At 38.3% G+C, this 27,409-nt stretch overlaps 1 protein-coding gene and 1 non-coding gene across 3 annotated transcripts in view; both read right to left on the bottom strand.

The window, feature by feature from the left end:
- Positions 1-27,409, bottom strand: part of IARS1 (isoleucyl-tRNA synthetase 1) — a 66,220-nt gene that overhangs the window by 35,736 nt on the left and 3,075 nt on the right. For both annotated transcript variants that reach the window (XM_014567955.2, XM_032477403.1), the window contains exons 2-16: positions 24,296-24,421; positions 23,441-23,597; positions 23,077-23,196; positions 20,975-21,057; positions 17,978-18,095; positions 13,486-13,633; positions 10,756-10,843; positions 10,461-10,521; positions 7,588-7,683; positions 6,209-6,331; positions 5,615-5,706; positions 4,876-4,974; positions 2,206-2,332; positions 887-960; positions 303-497 (exon numbers count right to left, since the gene is read on the bottom strand). In XM_014567955.2, coding sequence (XP_014423441.2) covers positions 303-497; positions 887-960; positions 2,206-2,332; positions 4,876-4,974; positions 5,615-5,706; positions 6,209-6,331; positions 7,588-7,683; positions 10,461-10,521; positions 10,756-10,843; positions 13,486-13,633; positions 17,978-18,095; positions 20,975-21,057; positions 23,077-23,196; positions 23,441-23,597; positions 24,296-24,414 — 1,700 coding nt within the window. In that variant the 5' untranslated portion in view covers positions 24,415-24,421. The remainder of the gene's footprint in view (positions 1-302; positions 498-886; positions 961-2,205; positions 2,333-4,875; positions 4,975-5,614; positions 5,707-6,208; positions 6,332-7,587; positions 7,684-10,460; positions 10,522-10,755; positions 10,844-13,485; positions 13,634-17,977; positions 18,096-20,974; positions 21,058-23,076; positions 23,197-23,440; positions 23,598-24,295; positions 24,422-27,409) is intronic.
- LOC116663407 lies at positions 27,138-27,270 on the bottom strand. Its single transcript, XR_004319659.1, has one exon. It is a non-coding gene; the product is annotated as a small nucleolar RNA SNORA84 (small nucleolar RNA).

The following is a 27,409-nucleotide window of genomic DNA, read 5'->3' on the forward strand; positions in this document are numbered from 1 at the left end:
ACATTTGGGTAAATGATTTGAAGTTAACAAGCTAAGGACACACATGAATTGTTTTATATATCACTTAATTTTTCGCTATAACAAATCTCTGGATTCCAAAATGTCAAAGAAATCATTCAAACCCTAAAACTACAGCCCTAGTGTAGTGAGACATTCCTACTCAAAAGACACTTGTATGGTATGTTTAGCAGAGCCTGTCTTGTTTGACATACCCAGCTGATAAATGCTAGATGCTCAGTAAAATACCTGCTAAATCAAATCAAATCAAATCAATACAACACTTGAAAGAACAAGGAACATACCATCCTCGGGTCTGGTCAATGCCTTCAGCAATGAAGTCTGCAGGAAACGCATCCTCAAACTCCCTCTTGTTTTCAAATGGATAATGAATCTGAGCATAGGGCATGCTGCCACTCTCGAACCAACAGTCAAACACTTCAGAGACGCGATGCAGCAGTCCCTTCCCACAGTGTGAAGGAATGGTCAAATGGTCAATGCTGACAAACAGAGAAGTAGCCGTTTCTATCAATTTTAAGCAAAACAGGACTTAAGAGTTTAACTGCGGTGAGGAAACACAAGGCCCTCACAGCTCTTTCATATGCACCTGCAGGCAGAAACACTGGCAGTGGCACAGGCTTTCAGAGAGCACTGAGTGCTCAGTCTGGACAGCTGTAAGACCAAAGTCTCCTGACATCTAAGTCAAGGACAGAGGCCACCTTTCCTCAGCATGACACGAATCACCAGCGACAAAGTAACCCAGCAAACGGTGTTTGTTCTGCACGTAGCTCTGTGACCTGCTGCACAGAGCACGTCTTTACAGGCTAGGACCTGCCCTGACCCTCTTTCAGTGACAGACGTGAAGCGAGTCAAACATTCAGAAACTGACCTCTCTCTGTGGAGATCTGAGATCTTCACTCCTGACAGTTCTTCAAGCTCAGCCACTGACCCAATGCATACTACCTGTGAAAACAGAGTTCAAACGCAGGAGCCCCTCAGAGCCGAGATCACAGAGTTAATTCACATCACTTTCATGGTCAGTTTCAGACACCTCTGAACTTCAGGGCAGTTTTCATCCACATCTCACCCTCACGGGAGACCGCAGGTGGGCCGACTTCACTTCTTTGCTACTTGTTCCTGTATCAGAGGGATTCTCTACATGGAGAGAATTTCACAGCCAGCATCTCAGCAAGTATTTCCTGAGGATTTACCGTGCCCAAATCTCTGCCACAAATCACCAGCATGAGTGAAACGCCTAGACTGCTACTCTAAGGCATCTCAGTGTCTTCCTGGCACTTGAATTTGGCTTTCATCTGAAATCTTCCCAAGTCAAAGCGAGAACTAATTTACCGTGCACGGACTGGACCAAAGAATCAGATCGCAAGCTATCAGGATTGTGCTCATGTAGGGAGACTGGAAGATGGGCCCAGCGGGGGCACTCAGAACAGGAGTCATCCGACAGGGGCTGCACCAGCAGGAGCTGCTGGGTTCACACCCTGAGGTCATCCGCTACCTAATGAACACCCATAGCCTCTTTCTCTGCCCTCCCTGCTCAGTCCTGAAAAGCCCTCTGATTCAGCTACTTCACTGTTGCCTCTCAGGTGCCCACTGGAGACTTATGGAGGTACCGGGGCTGCTGTTGCTCATGACTTCTAAAGCACTCAGCATTGAACAGAAGGGAATACATCTATATAACCAGGTATGATTAATACACAGACCCACACGCAAAAATGTTTGATTTTATAGATTAAAAGTCTGCAATGCTCTGATAATTTTTTAAGTCATCATTGTTCATCACTATGAGGGCGGTTTAACATGCAGTGACTTAGTGCAGGGTGCGGAGTCCCTGTTCTGCTCATCAGTAACCCACAGAGAGCAAAAGGGGATCTGAGCAACACAAGATAGACAACATGAGGACTTCCCTGAGAAAAGTACAAATTGCACCCTTCACTTGTACACAGAGGGAAATGCAAAACCGTATTTAATTGAAGTAAAAGTAAAGTAAAAATAAAGTAAAACCTTAAAAACATATTCTTATTTATGTCGTGATTCTAGGAAGGAATAAAGAAGGAAAAAAACAGATGAAATAAGAAAGAGGTAAAGGAAAAAAAAAAAAAAAAAAAGAAACCAGTCTTTTACCCCATATTGAGAAGCGTGAACAAAGAGCTTCAGCAAAAATCAACACCAGGAAACACTGGCCGGCCTCACCTCCTCGAAGTCATCACTGACCCACAGTGGGATCGGGGTGCCCCAGTATCTGTTTCTGGAAATTGCCCAGTCACGTGCATCTTTCAGCCAATTTCCAAATCGCTTTTCTCGAACAAACTCTGGGACCCTACAATAAACAGATCGGATGACCCATCACATAAGAACGTTAGTAAGCAAGCTGGCAAATTAGATCTGTGTAAGCCTTTGTACAATGCTTTGTGGACCTAACGCTCTGGAAAAGCTCACTCCTGGGAGAATGTCTTCTGCACAGACAGCACCAGAAGATCCATATGGCTGTTTCTGCTGTGAATTCGGCCTGGGGAAGATGTTCTGGAACAGGAAACTCCACGGCACATACACTTCCCTATTCTGCACTCCAACTGGAAGACTGCTGTCGTCCTCTAACCAATCACCATGGTGACAGCTAGCCTAATCCTACTCGGATCTAGTCCTCAGGCCACCCACACAACAGCACTTTTACTGAAACTCATTAGCATGGGCTCTTAATCACCTACAAAGTAAGAGTCCCAACAAGCAGGGCTATTTGTAGCTGGTGGGTAGCTCCCTCTCCAGGCTCACCTGCAGCCCCCCTGCCATTGCACTTTTGGCTTAGCAATGAGGCAAGTTCCTTAGAAAGCAGCTTTGCACCTCAGTGCCTTTGCGAGTGCCATCCCTCCACCGTGGTAACCTTCACCCCATCTCCTTCTTTCCCTCAGCCACCCCCGCCCCTCGCCCAAGCCAAGGCTCCTACTGCCTCCGACTGGTAAATGGCTCCTTATCCTTTAAGGTTCAACTCTGTAAGAAACTTCCTCAAGCTCAAGACTGAGTTAGGGCACTCCTAGGCTCCCAAACATCCTGTCCTCTCAGGCACCTCAGTTACCAACCTGGGTCACTTTCCGTACTCAACACTTCACACATTAGGGAAACTAAAGAGCTTCTTGGGTATAAAAATGGAAAAACTGCTCTGCTTTTTCTTGAGAAGTCAGGATCATTTTGCTAAGAAATGAAGAAAGCTGTAATTTCCTTTTGCTGCCCTGAGATTCTCCCCATTCTTCCAAAATGAAATGCAGTTTTTTCAAACAAGTTGGGTTCTTGGGGTAAGTTAGAAATAGTAATTCTCTCAAAATTCTCAGTGAAAAACACTCTCCTGGGATACACAGGTCTGGTCTTACATCATTTTTGCACCTACAGGTTGAAGTATGATCTCCCCCTTATCTGTGGTTCACTTTACACGGTTTCAGTTATCCACAGTCAACTGTGGCCCAAAAATATTACAAGGACGATTCCAGGAATAAAAAGTCCCTAAGTTTTAAACTGCACGCTAGGTCTGTGCAGCGTGATGAAGTGCTGTGCCCTTGCACCCCGCCCCATCGGGACGTGAGTCATCCCTTTGTCTAGCGTATCCAGGGTGCATATGCCACCTACCCGTCTGTCACTTATAGGCATCTCCGTTATCCTCTCAGCTGCTGATTATCTCCGTGCTTGTGTTCTAGTAATCCTTATTTTTACTTAACAACGGCCCCAAAGTACAAGAGCAGCAATGCTGGCAATTTGGATATTCTCTTACGGCGCCTAATTTATAAACTAAATTTTATCACAGGCATGTATGTATAGGAAAAACACAGTATATATGACACAGGGTTCAGTATTATCTGTGTTTCAGGCATACGGCATCCACTGGGGATCTTGGAACATATCCCTTGTGGAAAAAGGTGGGGTGGGGGGCTCCTGTCACACCTCTCTGCGAGTTAGATGTTAGCTGAGGAGCAAGGCTTCTGTCCCTGCAGTCCTCATCCGTGAAGCCACGGTGCACAAGACATCACAGACATATTTTAGGAATGTAAATAACAACTGTCAAAAGCAGTAGGTATATGTATGTGGAATCTAAAAAAATGAGACAAATGAACTCATTTAGAAAACAGCAACAGGCTCACAGACATAGAAGACAAACTTACGGCTACCAAGGAGGAACGGATGGGAGAAAGGTAAGTTAGGAGTGTGGGATTAGCAGATACAAACTACTATGTATAAAACAGATAAACAATAGGGTCCTACGGTATAGCACAGGGAACTACAGTCAGTATTTTGTAATAAGCTGTAATGAAAAAGATTATGAAAAAGAACATATATATACATATATGACTGAATCACGATGCTGTACACCAGAAACTAACACTACATTGTAAATCAACTATACTTTAATTAAAAAAGTAGTAGTAAGTCTATACGGTTTTGGTGGGTATATCCAAAAGTAAATGACTATCCTGAAAATGACTATTTTTTCAAGGTAATGGACTCTTGAGAGTACAGCCAGATTTTTCTCCAAAATCTTTCCATTCTTTAAATCAAATAAAAGGCAGTTTCTCATTTCCAACAGGTTTAAAAAAGAAAAATGTTCCCCTATACACCTTGTCATAAGAGGGATGCTATTTCTGTCATGTAATATTATTTAAATTATTTTGTGTTTCTGAATAAACAGAAAAAAATGTTAACAACTGTATTATTACAATATACAGTAAAAGATGGCTTTTAAAATTACTTAGCGGGGATACTCTGGTTTCTCTTCAGATCATACAAATCTTTTGCCTTTTAAAGTTACTTGGGGAAAGTGTAGACCAATACTAGCTACGTGACAAAGGACATTATAAAGACACACATCTTACTGCTCACCAGTAACACAGATCGTTGTTCCTCAGCAGCTGGTCCACCATGTGCTCCACTCGGATGAACCAGCTGGGCACTGCTTTGTAAATGAGGGGAGTGTCTGACCTGGAAGCCAAAATGCAGAACGTGGCTGGTCAGACTGAGGCAGGCAGGGGCCCAGGGTTGGCACTGACCCTTTGTTTCTAACCGACATCACCCCCACCTATTGTGCTTCCTGCTGACATTCAATTTTACTGCAAATACTAATACCTATGCGCTCAGAATTGGTCATCTCCCTCCGCGATACTAAGAACGTAAAGGCTAATAAGAGAACAAGATAAGAAAGAAAATACAGCTCTGCTTGTGACAGTTGTCTAAGAAATGATGTCAGCTTCAGCAAAGGGAACCCATGGGAACACAACATGATGCCCCTGCATATACCATTTTCATCCATATCTTCATAGTATCATGTTGTATTAAAACCTGCAACACATTATATTTCTCCCTAAATTCCATTAGAGAATTTTACAGATTCATCTCATCCAAGAGAAAGGTGGCCCCAACATAAAATATATTTGTATATGTCTTTATTTCTCACATAAAATCTGAGGAAAGAAATAACTATATATGAATCCTTAAAATTTTCCTTAAAACAAGAATAAAGTTTTCAAATACTGAAAGATACAGATGAGATGGGAACCACGAACTACAAACGGGATGGGCACACGTATCAAGTTCCCCACAAACCTGAAGCCACTGCCCTCACCTCCAGCAGAAAGGGTAGCTGTGGGTGAAAGTGCCGGCAACAAGGAGTCGGCCTTGCTCCTTCAGGGTCCGGATGATATTTTTGTCAGCATCCTATTAAAAAAATTAAAATCCAGCCATTAAAATAGTCTGTAATACTTCGTAACACAATATAATTAAGTATAGTATTAAGGGGGAGGGTGCAGCTTAGTGGTAGAGCGTATTATAAAAATACTAGGCCCACATTTTAGCCACTGTGTAACTTCAAATACTTTAAAAGTACATTGCATACCATTCAAGGCAGTGAAGTTTTCAATCAGCAACGATTACCCTAAGGTCACAAAGCTACTTTCTGAGTCATAAACCAGAGCCCACTTTTTTCTGATTCCTATCCTTGAAATTACAGGATGCTTCCTCTGAAGATACTAGACCCTTAGAAAGAATGTGGCTGCTAATAAGTCTGTCTTTTCTGATCTTACGTCTGAAACAAAGCCAAACCAAATCAACTTCCCAAGGGAAAAAAAAAATCCTAGATATGGAAACTATTTAACAAAAAACCGATGAATGAAAGAAGTGTGATGAAACTGACACCTTTCGAAGCCACAGAGACACAGACCTTCACATATTGTCCTGCAAAATCCGTCACTTCCGCCGTGAAGCAGCCCGAAGCATCCACAGGGCAAATAGGGAGAGAGTCTTTCTGGATGATGTTGAAGTCCATGCAGACCCGATAGTCATCCTGGGGAAAACATCTAATTTGAATACTGACCACCTATTAGGTATATTAAGCAATTGCTCATCTTGTTGGCTACAGTGGCATGGTAGCTTCTCAGTCAGATGCATACAGAAGTCTTTGCAGATATAACATACGATATTGAGGATTTGCTGTAAGACCTTCCAGCCAAAACAGAAAAGGTGCTGGGGAAGGGGAGAGGGAGCAAGACAGATAAAACAGAGATTCCAAAATGTTCATAGTGAATGTAGCTTGATGATGCAAACATAAGGAAATTATTATATTTTCTTTATGTCTGTGTTATGTTTGAAGATTTCCATAATAAAATCCCTGCAAAGGTTAAGTATGAAAAAAAAAAAAAAAAAGACCAGCGGAGGCAGACTAGCTTCATGGCCTCTCTCACTGACACAGTGATCAAGCCAAGAGGAATCTGTCTGTCCCCACTGGGTGCTACACTGGTGTGAATGCACTATTACAGCATCAGGCACTGAGCTAAGTGCTCTATATGGATGGTTCCATTTAATCCTTGCAAGTACTATCATCCCATGTTACTGAGGAGGAAAAGGAAGTCCGGACAGGCTAAGTAACTTACCCAGGGACAGTCTGTTAGTGGCAGTGCTGTGACTTAAGGTGAGGTCTGGTTCTAAATACATGCCCTTAATCCCTATGCTCTTTCGTTTTATTATATACAAGTGACAGAAAAAGGATTCTAGTTTTAGAAAAATTACTCTGGGCAAAATTTAAAATTAATGACACTGCATAGCTTTGAGGGAAGAGGTCAAATTCTCCCATCTGATCGTGCAGTACTTAATCAGGAACACAGCGGAGGTGACAGGAAACTTCCTGCACTGTGACGGCTGCAGGGGACTGTATGGCTGCATGCCTTGAGCCCTTGTCAAAACTCACAGAACTGCACATCATAAAGAGCAAAGTGCACTGCAAGTAAACTGTGAGTGAATGGACACATTTTAGAAAGATTAAATACCCAGCAACACCCTAGGACTTAGCCCATCATTTTCAGAGATCAACTTGGTGAACAGGAATCACGGATACAAGTTTTATAAGCCATTTTTGGGGGCAGTGAGCCTGAAAAGAGGTTGACTCCACAGTCTGAACAAGAGCAAGCAATGTCTGCCTGTCCTGTCTGTCCCTCTCTCAAATACACACACACACACACACACACACACACACACACACACACGACTCAGTGGCCACTGACGTTAACTTCTCATAAACATACATGCATGATTTATACTACTCACAGCACCGAAGTACGGAGCTTGATGTACAACCCCAGTGCCTTCTTCCTCCTTCACATAGTTGTCAACCAGCACAGTAAAGGCACCGTTCTCTTTATACTGGAAAAGAAAGGTTATCCGGCTTCACAGATGAAACAAGACCACATCATCACATTAATTTGATAATGTTTTTGGTAAGAGCCTGAAAAAAAATGTTAACATCCAAAAATATTTTCAGAAACTAGAAAAGGCAGAATAATTCAGACTGGGAAGAAACATGCTAATTCCATACATCTATCCCATGAATAATGGTCCAACATTTATAAATGAAATCTGTATCTGAAGACTTGCAGAGAAAAACTTTCTAACTTTCTTAGCCACAAAACTGCTTTTTCATCCATTCTCCGATCTCACCCTGCCCCAGCATGCAGTTTATCATGAAAATGTCTCAGAAGACACGCTCCCTCAATGCTTCCCTTTCTGGTACAGTTTCAATCCCTGCATACGGTTTGGTGTGCCTTTTCCTTTCAGTCCAGCTCAGGTTATTTAAGTAATAAAGGCAAACTTTGAAAGAATCAGGTTGGGAGCCGATTTACAAGTTCCAGTTACAGGTATTCCATCCCCTGGAACACTGAGAGGAAAAGTTTCCAGTTTGATTTTCTTTGTAACAACAATAAAGTCAGGTTCATACATAGAAGACCACAGATTACTTTTTTCTACTTTCATTTCTTAATATTTCTTTTCACATACCCTTTGTTTCAGCCAAACTAACTTTGCTTTCTTACCTCCTTGCCTTTGTAAAAAGTACTTTCAGAAATGATTTTCAAAATTAACCCTATAATCCCGTGAAAAAAGGCACACGCAGTCCCATGTTTAAAAAGTATTTTGGTTGTATCTGAATTTCACAGGTGAAGAAACTCGAAACGAAGACAAAGGTTGGCCCAAATCACACAACTAGTAATGGTGAAGCCGGGACCTAAAAGGTCTTGTGGTTCCAAACACAATGTTATTTTCAGCTAGAGCACAGATCGCTAATCCTTCGGCATTCACTTAAAACTGAACTTGAAAAATACCCATGAATTTTTAACTGCTGCAACCCAAATCACCTGGAAATATTGTTAGTGGGGAATGACAGGTGCTAAAAGTTGTGTCTCCGATAGCTTAAACATGGAGAGAGAATATGTGTGTCCTCAGAATCAGATGTAGGAGCAGGGAATCCAAAGGTATCTATCTTACTGTTTCTAACTGTAGATAAAGAGACTCTGCACCCTATTCCTGTCTCTCAGAGTCCGGTTCCAGATTCTGCCCCTGCCGGGCTGAGCTGGGTCGGCATTCACACAGAGCTATGGCGCTGCTCTCCACACACCGCATCTCCTCTCGTAATTTCCATGTCATGCTTCCGAACACGTGTATTTTAGGTATACCTCAGATGATTTTTGTTCTAAGTCAATTTGTAGCATCTTTCTAAAACTCACCAGAGGTCCCAGAAGTTTCAGGAAGCTAACTGAATGGACAAGTGTTAGTCTTAAATAACTTAAATCGGTATGAAATGAGTGCATGTGCCAGAGAGACTTCCAATTTAACCCAAGGATTCCTTTCTGTTGTGTCCACGTGCATTTTCTGAGAGGGCTGAGCTCCATCAGGTTCTCAACAGGGTCTATAACTCAGAAAGGTCAAGATCTAGTCTAAGAGTTTTAAGACAAATAAAAACAAACACAATATAAAACAAAACATGTTAAGATACACAAGAGAAGAATGCAGTAATGATATTTTTCAGAGGGAGAAATCAAAGAACCATTTCGGAAAATGCTTTTTTTTTTCAGATGGCAACTGAGTTCAGCCTTGAAGAATATCAAGATGATATGACATTACAGAATGATAAAGTGTTTTTTCACTTTAAATAGGAGGAAAATTTAATAAAAACAAAGATAGGGAGGGAGAAGAAAGGGCCAATTTGACAGAAGCAAAGGGTATGTTTAAACGACTGCAGACTCACAGGGAGGGGCCGGACTAGGCAGAGCGCTCGGAAATCCATTAGGAGGTAAGAAACACGGGAAAACACTCAGGTGCACAAGAACGAAGAGACAGAGGTGAGCAACACTGTGGACAGAGCCCAAACGGCAGGATCATCTGCATTAACCAAACTGTGTCTCTGCCCTGAACCAGACCAGAGTTGTAAACATGTATTTCACCTCGGGCTGTGACGTAAAGCTTTGTGGCTAATGCTATGTCTCACTGAGCACAATTTCTGTATAACGTGTAAACCAGGCAGGGCTGAGGGTGCTACTCATTATTCTACTCTAGGCCCCATAAATAAGGACCAGCAGGAAATTCCTGCTGACTGTTCTTTGTTGTGGTGGTTGGTGGTGGGGCTTACAACTACAGCTATGGATTCTCTGTTGTCAGAAAATGAAAAATCACATAAAACAGCCTTATGACTCTTACAAAAACTGCTGCTAAATGTTTGAGCTCTGTTGTAGTGTCTACATTTAAAGTACCCACCTTGTCAATTCCTTGAAATAAACTGTTTACTTTTACACACACAGTTTTATTCTGAGCACTATTCTAAATTTGTGAAAACAAACAAACAAAAACCCCAAAGACTTTCCTGGGTGATATGCAGACTATAAACAATACAAACATACGGATACAAATCTTACCAGTGTAAGTGATTCCTCATGTTACTTGAGAAAAGTATTCAAAAATTCCGAAAGGATTTTAATTATTAAAACAAGAAGGTGATACAAATAGAATTAAATTTTTTTTTACTACTAAAACAGATTTTTGGATCCAGGCACACTCATACAAACAATGCAACAATAAGACAACATGAGTATCTCTCCAGCTATCAAATACACGGGTTGTGGAGAGCCCCTGACAGAGGTCTCTAAGCTCACCTTCACGAAGTAGTCAAACAGAGGCCTGTATTTCTTGCCTTTGAGATAGGCACCAGGAAATCTAGAAAAAAGGAGAAAGGCAAACTCACAATTAAATTAAAATCATCAAAGAAATGAGGTTGTAGCCACATTAAGTCACCACGTCCTTCTGGTTCACTTGCTCCTAAGTGTGACCTGAATGTACTTGGTTTTAGCACAAACCAAACTTGAGTGACATAGCCTTTGGGCAGTAAAGTATCTCACTTTTTAATGTTAAAGACACACACACATACAAATCAATGATTTGTACACTCACCTTTCAAGGATCTCATAGTCACTCTCTAATTTATAGAGGGCTGGTAATCTGGCTTCCATTAAAATGTGTAATTTTCCTCTGGCAACATCTATGAGAACAAGGGAAAAGTGGAATCAGCTCTCGCTTATTCTAAGGACACGCATCAGTATACTTTTCCCTCCTGCATCAGCTGCATGGACATGTGCTCAGCACGGACAGGGGAACGCTACAAAGAACGCTGGGGAACACTTGCTTTCCAAATACGAAACTGACAAAAACATCAAATGCTGTTAAGGTAGTTCATTCGTTGTTGTTAATTTTACCTCTATCCGTTTTATGTAAGTTAATCTTCGTTTTCTCCTACCAAAAGCATTGTATGTGAATATTTAAAAATTAATAACATTAGCAAACTAACAAGATCACAAAGTAAAAGTTCCCCATAATCTCATCCTCCCAACCCCAACGTTATTATTTCAGTGTGTATTCCTCCCAGAGTATTTTTATGTATATACTAACATATGCACTATATATAATGTGCAACTTAATAATTATGGGATATAACTCAATACAATTTTGCTATTTGTTTTCACATAATACACTGTGACTATCTTCCCATACATGAACACATGCAGATCTTTCTCATTCTTTTAAATAGCTCTATAGTACTCTGTTTTATGAAGGTACAAGTTGTTTTTAACGTATCAATTAATACTAGACATTAACACTGTCTTCAAGTTGCCACTACCATGAATTCTGGGATAATGAATATCCTTGTACAGATCTTTGTTATCCTTATTGGACATGTTTCTGGAGGACACTATTCTTAGAAAAGCTGAAACAAACGCATAAACATTTAAAATTTAATAGATACTGACAAATTGCCTTTAAAAATTTAGGCTAATTTAAACTTCCACCTGTAAAGTACGACATACCGAAGAATTTACCAGAGCTTATGACATACATTTACTGTAAGAAAAATGAGACTCTACTGGATCACTGTGAAGGCCTTTGCAATTCACTGAAAAACTACCACAAATGCTGCTGCCACTCACCAGCTCTGGTCTCAAAGGAATGTCATTTTCTGAATAAAATACAGAACACACAGCCCACCAAGTACAAAAGTCACATGCAGGCAGAGAAATGACACGACTGATAGCCTTTAAGGCCGGCAGGCTCCCTTCAGAATGGCCACGACCCACAGGTGCACAGGGACCTTATACAGACAGAAATGCACTTGCCCAGAGAAGCAGCAGCAGACACCAGGGCCAGGCTCTGTGTGGACAACAGCTCTCTCCCAGCAGCATCATGAGAAACCCATTCTTAGTCCTAGCTACTTCGAAGGCACAGCTAAATAATAATAATAATAAATACCTGTTTACTGATCCCCAATCCTTTCCTGTTCCTTTCTCAATATTCTTCCCTTGACAGCACAAGCCATTGTGGATCAAGTCAACTATCTTGGAAAACACATTTTTTTTTGGTTATGAGTTTTCCTTCTTTCCCTGGCTTCTCCCTGCTCAGTCATAAACTACTGAAATCTAAAAGTACCAATTTTCTTTTTTCACATAGATTTCTAGGGAAAAGGCCTCACTGAGACCATGGTTAACTTGATATCAGGGAATATTTGAAAGGCGCAAAGTTCTCAAGCTCTGGCACCGAGTCTATGATACTGTGATTTATAATAAGAAATATATACTTGGTCTTTGTCCCTGTTCTGGCAGAACTCTTAAATCCCGTGAAACATCCTGAGGGATGAGTGGCATAAGTGTCTTTTGTTATGTTAATGAGGTGACGTTGGAACCCCCCTAGGTAACCTAAGGATGAGGAACCAATCACAGGGTTACAAAATTAGAACTTTCACACCCCACCTCCAGGCTCCCCTCCCCCACCCCTCTACCCTGAACCCCTGGGGGAAGAGAGAGGGGTTGGAAATTGAGCTCAATCAGCAATGGCCCACGACTTAATCAATGCACCTGTGTAATAAAGCCTCCATTAAAAACCGCAAAGGATGGGGTTCGGAGAGTTTCCAGGGCAGTGAACACATCCGCATGCCGTGAGCACAGCACACCCCAGTTCCACAAAGACAGAAGCTCCTGTGCTTGCGACCCTCCCAGATCTCACCCTATATATCTCTTTATCTGGCCCCTCATGCGTACCCTTTACAATATCCTTTTCTAATAAACAGATAATCTAATAACTACAACCCTACTCTGACTTCTGTGAGTTGCTCCTCAGACCCAAGGAAGTCATGGGTAGGTTAGAATCACAGGTGACAACTGGGACTTATAACTTGCATCTGAATTGGGGATGCAGTGGTGGGGGCTCTCTTGCAGGACTGACTGTGATATCTGACTCTATCTGCAGATACCTAGTGCCTGAACTGAGTTAAGTGCCTGGTAGTGTTGAGAAAACACACATTGGAGATTCCTAATAATGAGATGCCACCTCTTTGAATCTCAAGTTCTTCATCTGTAATAGGAGCATGACATGTAAAAGTGTATTATAATCTGAAAATTGTAAGAAATTTTTACTTTCTATATCTCAATACAATTTTAATTTTTGTGTTAATTTTTAATCAGAAATGGGAATAAAATAACCCTCTCAGAGGTAATTTTCCTGATTAAGTCTAATACATTTTTTAAAAAAAGTTCTACTTTCCCTCCAGAGAGAAATGTAAGCTTTCATTCTCTCCCAAAATAAGTGAAAATTGTCTTATCCATATCAATCATAAGTAACCAGGCTCACACTGACCTTTAATTTTTACATACTGCATATCTGGATTAACACACAGGGCAAGGTTACTAGGCAGAGTCCAGGGAGTTGTTGTCCAAGCAACCAAGGACACGTTTTCATCTTCCTCCAAAGGGAAAGTTACAAATATTGAAGGATCTTGAACATCCTAAAATAAAACAAGATGAAAAAAATTTTTTTTAACAAAATTCATAACAATAGACATGGAAGAAAAAGGAACTGATCCTAAAGAATAAAATAAACAGATTTTCAGAATAAACTGAGCTTAAAAAAAATTGCTGTATTTATACAAAGAAAATACAAAGCAAGAAATTCCCAATACACTTTTAATATAAAGAAAGTGCTTTAATAATTACCTTAGTCACAAATAAAACATTTTAAGTGTATCCTGAGGGAAACATAATGGAGGTTTCACTACTACAATGATCTATTTTATAGTAAGTCCATAGTTAGGTCAATAAAGTAATTATTTTGGAAAATAGTTATTTTTTTATTCCAAAATTAAGTCAAAAGTAAAAGCAAAACCAAAAACAATCCTCACAATTGTTTACAACCAACACACAATCAAAGAATTGCCACAGCAAAAAAAAGATAGAAATACTAAGCGTTGGCAAGGATGCACAGTAATCTGTATTGTCTAGTGGAAGCACAAATCAGTGTAACCCCTTTGGAAACCTCTGTTACAGCGGGAGGCAGCAAACCATGGTCTACAGGTCAAATTTGGCCGTTATCTGTTTTTGAGCTAAGAATGGTTTTAACAGGGTTGACAGGCCCACAAAGTCTAAAATACTCACTATCTGGCCCTTTTCAAAGTTTGCCATCTCCTGTATTAGAACTAAATGTAAGTATGCCTCATGACTCAACAGTTTCACTCCTGGGAATGTAGCCAACGGAAATGTGAACTATGCTCCCCAAAAGACAAGTTCCAAAATGTTCACAGTAATACTATTGATAAGAGCCCCAAACTGGACATTACCCAAATGCCCATCAACGTTAGAATGGATAAATTACATACTAGAAAGGAATTAAAAACACAACTACATATAACATGGATGACTCTCACAAACATAATCTTGAGCGAGAGAAGCCAGACACAAAAAAAGAACTGCACAATTCTATTATATATGGTACCGAATCAGCAAACATATCAATGATGTTGGAAGTGAGGACAGCGGTTACTATAGAGGGGGGATACATGCTAAACTGAAGGGACCATGGGAAGGGAGAGCTTTTGACAGGTTGATTGATAACATTCTTTTTAAACTTTAGGTATTGTCTTCATATATACATTAATTTTGTGCAAGTATATGGAATAGAGCAAGTAAGTGGAGGAGCAAAAACATGTTCTTATTAAACCAGGAAATAGGTACTAAGATGTAAAAAATTGTTAATTTTAGTTTATACAGTAATGGACATAAAAAAATTTAAAAATTAAAAAAAAAACCACTAAAGGGAAACCTAAATAAAACATCAACAGTCATTTCCTTTGGGTACTGGGATGATAATATTTCTGCTCCTTCTTTATACCTTCCATGGCTTCTACATTTTCCACAATGAGCAGAAGCTGCATAAAGTCAACCAGACTTCTAAAGGATAAAAATTAAGACAATATAAAAATAATAAGTATTTTTATATACCACAAGTTGGTTTACAAGTTGCAACAGTTGGAAGGACTTCTTCCTGTAATTCAATTTATTTCTCTAACTTCTGTATGGCTTGCTCTTTTCCAATAAGAGAATGTACTTAATGACTTACAGGAGAGTATAAACTTTGAAAACCCTAGGACCTAACAAGCAACTATGGGGGTCTAACATGTAAAAATTTAGTTGCCAAAGAAACCTCCAGCATAAGTACACAAAGATTTATATTACAAAGTGTTCGTTACCATTAAAAGAAAAAAAGAAAAAAAGGGCTATAACTCAAATATCTATCAAAAGAATGAATAAATAATTTGTAATCTATTTGTTTTACGATACAACTATACAGCAGTTAAAAATAAACTTAAAGTTATATGTATCAATATGAAGAAATTTTAAAATATAATGTTTAGTATAAAAGGCAAGATGTAGAATTAAGTACAGTGGCTGAGATTTTAAAAACATACAGAACAATGCTATATACTGTTTATGGATACTTATGTAGATAGTAAAAATACAAAAATATGCATGGGAAAGAAACACCAAATTCAGTATAGTGGTCACCTATCAGGATGTAAGAAGGAAATGGAAAAGAGAAAGGTGCAGTAAATAAATAAATTGTGGTATATTCACCCACACAGAAATTAGCGCAAAAGAGTCACAACTACACAGAACATGGATGACTGTCACAAACACAATGCTGAGAGAAAAAAGCCAGACAATAAAAGAACACACAGCAGGATCCTTCCATTTCTCCAAAGTACAAACCAGGCAAAACTAATCCACTATTATCTGTAATATCTGATGTATTTAAAACAAAATAAAGGTGCATTTATTGAAACCCATTAAATGGTACACTTAAGATCTATGCACTTAATTATATATAAATTTTAACCCACTCACCCCCTCAAAGAACATAAACAAATACTGACGTCTGTTAATGACACACATGCTGAAGGGAAAAAACACACATAAAAATGAAGTGCTAATTTCTATAAAACGCAGAGGATAGAAAAGGTTAAATTAGACTATGGAGACGTAATCAGCAAAACTCAGATTGTGGGGAACTCTGTAAGACAAAACCTGTTTCCCAAACGATTTGCAAGGAAAAAAGAAGAAAAAGACAGAAAAAGAAATGGAAGATCTACATATTAAAACAATTAAATGACAACTATTACCATGTATGATGAACCTTACTTACATATTAATCGGAAAAAAAAAATCTAAAAATAACCTGAGGGAAAAAAGGATGCTATTTATGAGGCAAATAGAAATGTGAACACTGATGATATCCAGGAATTAAACGATTACACAACATTTAATATTAAGAATGTTAGAGATTTAAATATAAAACAGAAACAGACTCAAGAACACAAACTTGTGGTTGCCAGGGAGGAGGGGAGTGGGAAGGGACAGACTGGGAGTTTGAGATTTGTAGATACTGACACGTATATATATATAACAGATAAGCAAGTTTATACGGTATAGCACAGGGAAATATATATAAGGTCCTATGGTAGCTCACAGTGAAAAAGAATGTGACAATGAATACATGTATGTTCATGTGTGACTGAAAAATTGTGCTCTACACTGGAAATTGACACAACATTGTAAACTGACTATGACAAAAAAAAAAAGTGTTAAACGTGACTAATGGTGACTTTTTAAGGTGTGATAATAATACCTATGGTAATGTTAAAAGATAAAGATTTTTTTAATCTATTAAAGACATATAATGGGTTATTTACTGATAAAATAATATGTCTGAAGTTTGCTTTTGAAAAAGGGTCTGGGAGAAGTAAGTGGAATGTGTGTAGATGGGGCAGAATTGGTCACAGAGGTTGTTGGGGATACATGAGAGGCACATGGGAGTTAATTACTTTACTCTGTGTATGCCTGAAATTCTCCATGTTAACAAAGTAAGCAAATACAGCAATATATTAAGATTTGACAAAGCTAAGCCTTTGGTACCCAAGTACTTAGTATGTTATCTCTGCATTTTTATATGCTTAAAATATTTTATTAAAAAATACAATAACACGAACACTATCATAGAAGGGTATTAAGACAACAGGAATAATCACACCCACCTCACAAGGACACGCAAAGATCCAACGGGATGTGTGAAAGCATTCTACAAGATGAAAAGTGCTTTTGAAATGTAAAATTTAATATATAATTTCCAAACCTGAGCCATAAAATAAGAATTCCAAACAAATCAATGTTTAAAAACAAAGAGGGTTAGATAAACTCTGAGAAATAACAACACCCCTTGAATATACACACATGAGAACAGACAGCTCTTATTTCTGACGACTTATAGCCCCTACTCTCTCTCTGGAAAAAGTTAAGGAGGACACTCGGTAAACACAAGACACATCAAAACTCTTCTGTTATACCAATGGCACCAAATTATTTCATTCATCAAAGACAAGACCATAATACTTCACCAATCCCAAATCAGATTCTCCTCCAAATACTTTCAACAAATAAATGATATTATAAGGTCTCAGATGAGGCATAAAAACACCCAAGCCAATGACCTTTATGAAATAGTGACTGGAGGGAAATATAGCAGAGCTGGACTTATTAAACAAAGAAAGGCATAAAAATATAATTAAAACAAGCAAAACCTACGCATTAAGACACATCAATCACAAATCTCATGGAGGGAAGAAAAACCCTCATTTTTAATCCTAACAGCCTCGGTTCAGTGACTGGGAACATTACCAGTAAGAAGCGGTCAAACTGAATGACTCCCCAGGCTAACATTCCACGTTGGGGCTAAGTTACTGTGATCACCACGACCATCAGACTTCTGAGCACATAACAACGCCCAATGATGTCTCACATACCTTGTAATTCTGGTGAGATTCAAAGTTGGAGAGCGGAGTGTTGCATGCAGTGGAGAAGGGCATGACTTTCACACCTCTGTAAACAAGGCCTTTATTGTAGAGTTGTTTGAAGACCCACCTGGCAAGTCAAGAGACAGAATTTTACAACAATTACATAACCAAAGTTCTGTTTCCCCAAATGCAAACATTCTTGCCAGTTTCTGTTTATAGTTTCTGACAGCCAAATAAGTGGGAACACAAGGTCTGTCAACTGGTGAATAGCTGGTAAATTAATTACAACAGGTCAGTATAATGAGACATTATGTACACATTAAGAGTGCTAATATCAGCTGACATGGAAAGATGTTCATTAATTAAGGTTGACTGAGAAAACCAATTGATACCATATTGCACAATAAAGTACCAATTATATTAAACTGTACATATCAGTATATATATTTACATTTTCAGAGAGACTACCAAAATAGATTTTCACCAATATATTAACTATGGTTGGGATTTTAGACTTTTTGTTCTTCTTAATAGTTTTCTGGTGTATTGCTTAAATCTCACTATGATGGATAGTTTTACAAAGGCAATTTAAAAAGTACAACCATTGGGATTAGGATCAGGCATCTCTCTTACAGTTAGTCAAAAACTTCGACTGAACTTACTTAAACATGTTGCTTTAAGCTAAATGTGCCAAGACACTGCAAAACAGTCATGCCAGGTTCTCCTGTGGTGACTATTCACCTCTCCCCATTCAATGCCAGGATGCATTTGGTGGGAACCCTTGCTTAACTCTGCCTTTATTTAATTCATTTTTATAGTTCAGTTCCTATGTGGTTGGCACAGTAAATGAATTAAACTGTTCCCCCAATTGCTAAAATACATTTTAATGAAAAACTGTGCATATATTTTCATGGATTTCTTTGGCTTTGAATAAAGTTAAAAAAAAAAGATGTAACAAATTTCACAAGGTTAGGCTCAATCTTAAATTATATTCTTTGATACAAGAACATTCACAGGAGACCAAGAGAAGAGAGTCAGAGTTGATGTCATAAGACACAGATTCAAGCCTAAGAGTCACATAATTAGCTGTGTGATCTCAGGCAAGTCACAATCACTTACCTTTACCTCAGACAGGGTCCTAACCCAATTCACAGGCCTTTCTGGACCATCTGGGAAAATTCATGTGGAAGTACTGTATATTCTCAAAAGCATCAACTCTATCTAAATTATCACCATTAAATTAATGTTATCATTTTAAATGTATCTCCTACTATTTTTTTTTAATTCACTCTAGGTCCAAGTGCCTTATTTATATGCCAGCATGTTCCTCAGGAATAACTAACATTCTAATATTAAGAGGCTCTGAAGACTCCTTTCCTCCATTCAGGTGTTTTATGTAAATTAGGAAGTATGATGTAGAGTTACACTGTCCAGCATGGCAGTACCAGCCACATGTGCTCATTTAAATTTATTAAAATTTCTAATTTCTAGTTTTTTGACCATACTAACCACATTTACGTTCTCAAAAGTCCTGATCTAGAGCATAAATAATACCTTCTTTGTTAGATGTTTAACATAAACACTGCTTTTTATTTTTTATAATTTTGGGGGGGGGGTTGGGGAGGTACTTAGGTTTATTTTTTAATGGAGGTACTGGGAATTGATCCCAGGACTTCATGCATGCTAAACAGGAATTCTACCACTGAGCTACACCCTCCCCTCTCCTGCTTTTTAGATACTTAATCATGAGGACTCCAGCTACTCAATAAAATGGGGAACCCCCCGTCCAAAGTTGCTGCCATGCTGGATAATTTGATCAGATCCCACTCTTGGGTATGTGGGTCTGAAGATGCGCCCACAAGGGCATGTCAGACTCAGAGAGTCTGAGAACTGCCCCAAGCTCCTCAAAGGCAAATGACATATGCCAAGCATGCGCAACAAAAATGAGACCAGGTAGACAGAAAGGCAGTAAGAGGCATGAGTGCCTATAGTGCAGTGCAAAAAAAAAATGCATCCTACAAAAGGGCTTTGCAACTCACCTGTGATTATGCATAATTTAATAAAAGGTAAGACTTCCTCAAGGCCTGAGTTATGCACACTGGGCATTTTGCAGCCATAATAATGGTTTGCCCATTACTGATATGCAGTGATTCGCACACTACTGCAGAAGGCTCAAGTTAAATCACCTATCAAGACTGGCACTTCAACAGCTGTCTTATAAGAGTAAAAGGAAGCAAAATCCATTTTGAAACTGTTACGAAACAGTGACTGCATAGACAACTTCTCTCAGTAAAAAATTCAAGTATACAATCTCTTAGACTTAACTCCTTAAAACAAACAAACTCATTCACTTCTGAGACCTAATTTTCCTAAAATTTGGTACCAATTAATTTGACAAAAAAGGCTTTGACTAACATCAGGACATTTATGTTCTTTATTTATTTCAGTTAGTGTGAATAACATGTTCTGATATAGAAATACTAATGAATTTGGTAACAGGTTGCTCCTTATTCTGCTAGGGGCATTATATACTACAGGACATATGGATAACCTATTACCTTTCTAGAATCCAAAATTGACTGAATTCAAAAATAAATCTAGGGGTGGAAGAGATGAATAGGTGGAGCACAGTGGATTTTTAGGGCAATGCAAATACTCTGTATGATAATAGAATTATGAATACATGTCATTACACATTTGTCCAAATCCACGGAGTGTTCAAGAATGAATCCTAATCTGTGGACTTTGGGTGATCATGATCTGTCAACATAGGTTCATGAATTGCAACAAATGTATCATTTTGGTAGGCGAAGTCGATAATGGAGGACACCGCACGTATGGAGGCATAGGGTATATGGGAAATCTCCGTATCTTCCTAACTTCTGTCCCCAAAGATTTCAGGCAAATAATTACGGACCTGAAACCAAGCTGATTTCATGCCAGAGCACCTATCTACTAAGCAGTAACAAAACAGTCTTTATATTTACAATTTCAAATCAAACCTACCATACGGATTCCATGAATTGTGGATACAGAGTTTTGTAGTCATTGTCAAAGTCAATCCATCGACCAAGTCTGGTAATAGTAGACTTTAAAAAAATGAAAATTAAGAGTTATTAGACAATGGTATTTGTTACTGTACAGCACTTTGTTTTACTTGTGTTATCACTGTATATGATGATTTTGGAAAAACAGATCAATGGTTCAAGTAAATCTATATTGTAAACAACACATTATATAAGGTTAAGAACCAGTTTTCTTGGCATTCATCCCATATGTAGATAATGTCATTTACACATATTACTATTCCTTTATAAAAGTCTACCAAAACTACCACTTAGCAAAAACCACAGGTCTACTGTTTGCTGGCAAGAATCATCAATGGTTGCTAAAATTAATGAGTCACAGTATAAGAAACAGGATACTCAGCAATTACAAAGGAAATACTGACACTTTACAATGCTGAAACCTGACAGAATCACCTTAGTGAACAAAGTTAACATCACCAATGACACATATCAGCTTCACAGGACTTTTGATATGATAGACTGAGAAGGGCACAATGTTACTTCTAAGCATTCTTGCCAAAAATGTATAACCTAAACTGAATCATGAGGAAACATCAGACATTGAGGGACTTCCTACAAAATAATTAGTCTGTATTCTTTAAAAGTGACAATGTCATGGGGGAGGGACATAGCTCAGTGGGAGAGGGCATGCTTAGCATGTACGAGGTCCCGGGTTCAATCCCCAGAATCTGAGTCAACCAACCAACCAATCAACCAATCAATCAATAAAAGTGACAAGGTCATAAAAGATAAAGCCTGAGGGAATGTTCCAGATTGAAGGAGACTTAGGAGGTATGACAACTAAATGCAATCTGTGCTCCTAAATTGGATCTTACACCAGAAATAAAAACTAGTAGGACAACTGGTTAATCTGAATAAGGTGTATAATGTTGATCAGTGTCAATTTCCTACTTTTGATAATTATACTATCATTATTAAAGGTGTTAGCTTTTGAGAAGTGGGTGATGGGTATAGAGGCTCTTCCATATTTTTGCAATTTAAAAAACAAAAAAAGGCTCACATGCATATTATAATCAATAGGATTTTCCCCTACTGGTGACTAGGCAAGAAAAGGTAGATTAAAGAAAGTTAGGTTAGCAGAAAATTGAGGAGCTTCGAATTTTAGGTTGATTAAATCTGATTTTATTAAATAATGAAGACAAGTTTTGAGCAGGAAAGAGCACAACAAACAGTCTTGTGAGAGAAATGACTCGGCAGGCCAAGTGGCAAGAACAAGAGCAAGAGACCAGCTAGGAGACTGTTACAGGGAATCAGACAGTGGTGGGTGAGAGGCTAGGTTGCAGAATGAATTACTAGAGAAGCGATCTAAGAAGAAAGGCTTGATAGGATTTGACATTTAATTTGATTATGAGGATTAAAGTCTAAAGTCTAGAAGATTGATACTTTGGCAGAATACGGAATTTTGAAGAATAGCAGGTTTGACAGTCACAGTGGTAAGATAGTGAAGATGGGAAAAAATAAAAGCCAGACATGTTAAGTTGTACAGATATATTAATCTGAGAGCCAGGAAAGAAAGGGGGAGTTGTGGACCTTTGTTCGTAAGCCCAGCAGAATAAGAGAGGACAAGAGCCCTGGCAGCACTTGACAGTTGATTAAAGGTACCAGCTGTGGGAGCTCTATTGCTAAGAGAAGCAGTAAACAAGGTCAAAGTCAAATTAATAAACAGTGGGTCCAAATGTGAATTGCTTTTAACATCTGAATTTTTTAAATGCAATATTCAAGTTGATCGATTTGCAAGAACAGCATGATTCCAGTCATATCCTGTGGGTGCACAGGAGATTAAATATGGAAGACTGATCAAGCACATAGAAATCAGACAAGAAAGTGTTCAGTTTAAGCTAACATTTTAAGTCCTGGAGTTGAAGGTAGAAGCTGAACACTCCTTTAAAGAGGATGATCAAGCTCTTTTATGTCCCATTTCTGGTTTCATGCCATAAAAAACACAAAGGACCATGAAACATTTCAACTCCCATTTAAAAACTAGAATTTCTGTTCGTTCTACTTAAACATCCAACATACCTTCCACTCAGCAGAATATCGCATCACAATTGCTCGGCACTGGCTGTTATACTCTGCAATCCCCAATTTGGCTACATCCTCTGGTCCTCTGATTCCCAGTGTCTTATCAATTTCATATTCCTGAAAATTTGCAGTAAGATTGTTAACATCCCTACCCTATGAAACAAATCCAATTCAACAACTCCAGAAAATAAAACAGATTTTAAAAAATTAGTTCTCAGAGAAAATGAACTGTAAATAGTATTATAGAAATAAAGCTAAGAAAGTCTGATTATAGTAAAAATTCATACTTGAATATATTATATAACAAAATCTAATGCTTATAAAGAATCAGAACATTCTAAGGCTGGTGACTTGAACATACCACAGGTAAACCATGACAATCCCATCCAAATCTTCTGTCAACGTGAAACCCACTCTGGTGAGCGTATCTTGTAACTATATCTTTAATTGTCCCTGCAAGTATATGCCCATAGTGAGGCAGTCCAGTTGCAAAAGGAGGCCCATCATAGAAGGTAAATCTAACAGAGGTAATAAAAATATGTTATTTTAAAACAGCAAAAATTTAGGACAGCATTTTTCTATACACAGCCCCTGTAACAGAAGTCTTCAGGGAGAAGAAAAGCCATGAGACTAGGAAATTCACAACTAACTGGTAAGATTTGCTGGAGTCCCTGCCTTAAAAAAAAGCTAATTATGATGGAGCTGGAGAGAACTGCATTGGACCATCCATTCTTCATTTATTAACTCCATGAAATAAGGGAAGTTATTTACCCTGATCCTGAATTATTGAATCTATGAAACAGTCCAACAAATGCCTATTAAAAAGTTTTTGAGCATAGGAGACACATGAAGGAAAAGTAATTAAAGAAAGAACTGTTCCTTAGGTGAATGAAGACTAGAGACAGGAAGTACTCCAATATGAGGCTACTACATTACTAGTCTAAATGCTTAAATGAGGGTGGTGAGGAGAAAAGCAGAAAGGAAGAGGGTGATGATATATAAATTCTATTCAGAAGACCTCTTAAAGAAACTGAATCTACCCTAATAATGAAGAACTCATTCATTCAACATGTACCTACTACTGAGAACACACACTACATAGAGAGGTAGGGGACTCTAGGAACACAAGGATGAATAAAGAGTTTGTCATAATGAAACTTAGAGTAGGAAATGATTATTTTTAAAGACTCTACTTTTAACAAAGAAATTCACATACGTTGGCTTATGTTTTGATTGCTTTAAGCATTCTTGAAAACAATTATATTCGGACCAAAACTGCAAGATTTTCTCTTCTTCAGCAGGAAAATCGATGTTTTCTGGCACTTGTTGAACCATTTTGTTACTGCAAGAGAAATCAAATTTATTATTCTCAAAGGAGAGGTCTAGGGAAAACAGTACCATACGTTAAAGTGAATACACCTGTCACTACCCATGATACTACATGGTGTTTAAAAAAAAATTACAGGTTTTTTGAGGTAAAGTTCACACAGCATAAAGTTCATCTTCTTAAAGTGTAAAATTAAATTTTATTTATTTTTTTTTAGGTATAGTTACAAGGTTGTACAATCACAACCACTCTCAAATTCCAAAACATTTTCATCACCACTCCCTCTCCTGCCCTCCCAAACCAGTGCATATTAGCAGTCACTCTTTCCCTCTCTCCCCAAGCCCCCAGCAACCATTAAATCGCTTTCTGCCTCTCCAGATTTTTCTATTCTGGACATTTCATATAAATGGAATTATGCATATAAGCCTATTGTGTCTGACTTCTTTACTTCAAGGTTCATTTATGTTGGACGCATACTTCATTGCTTTTTTTATGGCTGAATAATATTTCATTTTTTGGATAGGCCACTTTTTGTTTAACCATTCATCAGTTCATGGATCTTCTAATTGCTTCCACTTTTGGACAGTGCTGCTAGGAATATTCATGTATAAGTTTTTATGTGGACATATGTTTTCAGCTCTCTTAGGTAAATACCTGCTAGATAATATGGTAACTCTGTTTAACTTTTTGATAAACTGCCAAAATGTTTTCCAAAGCTGTTGCATTACTTTACATTCTCCCAGCAGTGAATGAGGATTCCAGTTTCTCTACATCCTCATTGTCCATCTTTGAATTACAGGAAATCCTAGTGGGTATAAAGTGGTATTTCACTGTGGTCTTGATTTGTATTTCCCTAATGATTAGTAATGTTGAGCTTATGGGCCTTCTTTGGAGAAATTTCTATTCATCCTTTGCCCGTTGTTTAATTGGGATGTCATCATATTATTGAGTTGTAAGAGTTCTTTTTCTATTCTAGATACAAGTCCCTTATCAGTTTGAGGAGTTGCAAACAATTTTTCCTAGTCCGTGCATTGTTTTTTTAATTTTCTTTGTGCTAAACTGTCTGAAGCACCAACACTTTTAATTTTGGTGAAGTCCAGTTTATTTATTTGTTTTGTTACTTGAACCTTTGGTGTCATGTCTAAGAAACCACTACCTACAAGGTTGTGAAGTTTCTGCTTTTACATTTAGATCATTGATCCATCTTGAGTTATTTTTGTATATGGTGCGAGGTAGGAATACATGGTACCTTTAAAACTATTTTAAAAATTTTGTCCAATTCACACTTTACTTATTTTTCAACTGTAATACAACATTAGGTAATTGTATATAAAATGCTTCTTAAAAGAAGAAAATCTTGGTAATTCGAATGATTCATTAATAATCTAAAAATAAATCTCAACGTAGGTAAAAATTCTTACCTACATTCACAAGACAAATAGCACTTCTACTGCAATAATCTACTCTTTTTGAGGAAAACAGGTAAAATCTAAAACATTTTTAAGGCTAAAAAGATAAGAATCACATTCAAATAATTCCTAGCTCATTCTAATTTTCCACTTTATCATTTTTATTGTTTATTGGTGATTTTTATAAAGAATAAACCCTATTCCTCTCTGATTTAGTACCTAGTGAGAGAAGTCTTAAAAGTGTCTTTTTGAGAGTTAATAATTGCATGCAAAAACACTTGATCAATCGGGGCTTAACTCTCTAGTGAGCAGCCTCAAGCCCACTCCTCCTCAAAGCCCATTTCTTCTTGTTTTATAATTCTAAGACCGTTGGTAACTAGACTTCCAAGCCAATATCAGATTAGAAGGGGACAGGATTGCTAATAATGAGAAAACAAGAGAGAGGATGGAAAACCTTAAGAATTCAAGAACTGTAACACAGTCTGGGATAACTGACTCTAGGACCAAAGAGACTTACATGCCTCAACCAATTTCTGAAAACACTTAAGTCTAAGCACAGTAATTAACCCATGCCATCAAAAAAAAAAATTTTTTTTAAGTTTGTTACAAGCTGTGTCTCTCCTTTTTCCCTCTTTTCATTTATTTTTGAGATGTGAGAGTACCTTTGACTTTTATATAGGAAAAAATTAAGAAAAGAACAGATGGGTCATTTAACTCAACTCAGTTAAATGAGTGTGCCATTAAATGTTATTAAGTAGTAGTTGAAAGGGATTTTGGATCTTCAGCTCTTGTTACAACCTCCAGCCTTTCAAGGACAGAGAGGGGTGTTAGTCTGTGCATTTACTGATATAATAGGAGTCCCACTGGTTCAGTGACTACTTTATTAGAGGCCAACTGAAACACAAGGGATTATATTTGAAGACTAATAGATTTTAGATATTAACACATTTATTTCTGTCACTTCTAATGCTTGTCAAAGCTGGTCCTATGATTGCCAGCGTCTATGGGAGCTGATCAGAGTAGACTCGCCAGCCCCACTTTGTTTTGAGGCGTCAGAACCTGCTATTTAACAAGGTCCCAGGGGATTAGCATGCACATCAAAATTCAAGTCAGTCTCTTGAAATTTTCTGATCATTATTTAGGAATATCTACCTGAATTTTTTTCTTTTTGAGAAAATGAAATTTAAGCTTTCTGTAAAGACGGCTTTAAACTTGTATAAAATTTTCTGGAGAGCATCTACTCCCCAAAAGATTCAGAATCGCTGCATTACTATGCCAAACACAAAGACGCAATGCAATGGTACGGACTAGTCCAGGAAGAGCCATGTATCAGTGACCGGGCTATGGAGGCTGCTAAAAAGAAACAGCCCCCATGCATAAATCACAGGATTGCTCTGGCCCCTCACATCCACTGGAGAGCTGTACCTGCACAACAGCATCCAGCAACCACGGGGCTTTTGGGGGAAGGAAGAGCAGAAAGAGGAGGGAGAGTAACCTTACCAGGTCACATTCAGGGAAGTAATCTCTTCCCTTTAACCACAATCCAAGGCCTCTACAACTCCTCCCCACTCCATGACTCCTTCAGACCTCTTCA

The sequence above is a fragment of the Camelus ferus genome, chromosome 4 (genome assembly GCF_009834535.1).
Source record: "Camelus ferus isolate YT-003-E chromosome 4, BCGSAC_Cfer_1.0, whole genome shotgun sequence".
Classification (NCBI taxonomy): Eukaryota; Metazoa; Chordata; class Mammalia; order Artiodactyla; family Camelidae; genus Camelus; species Camelus ferus.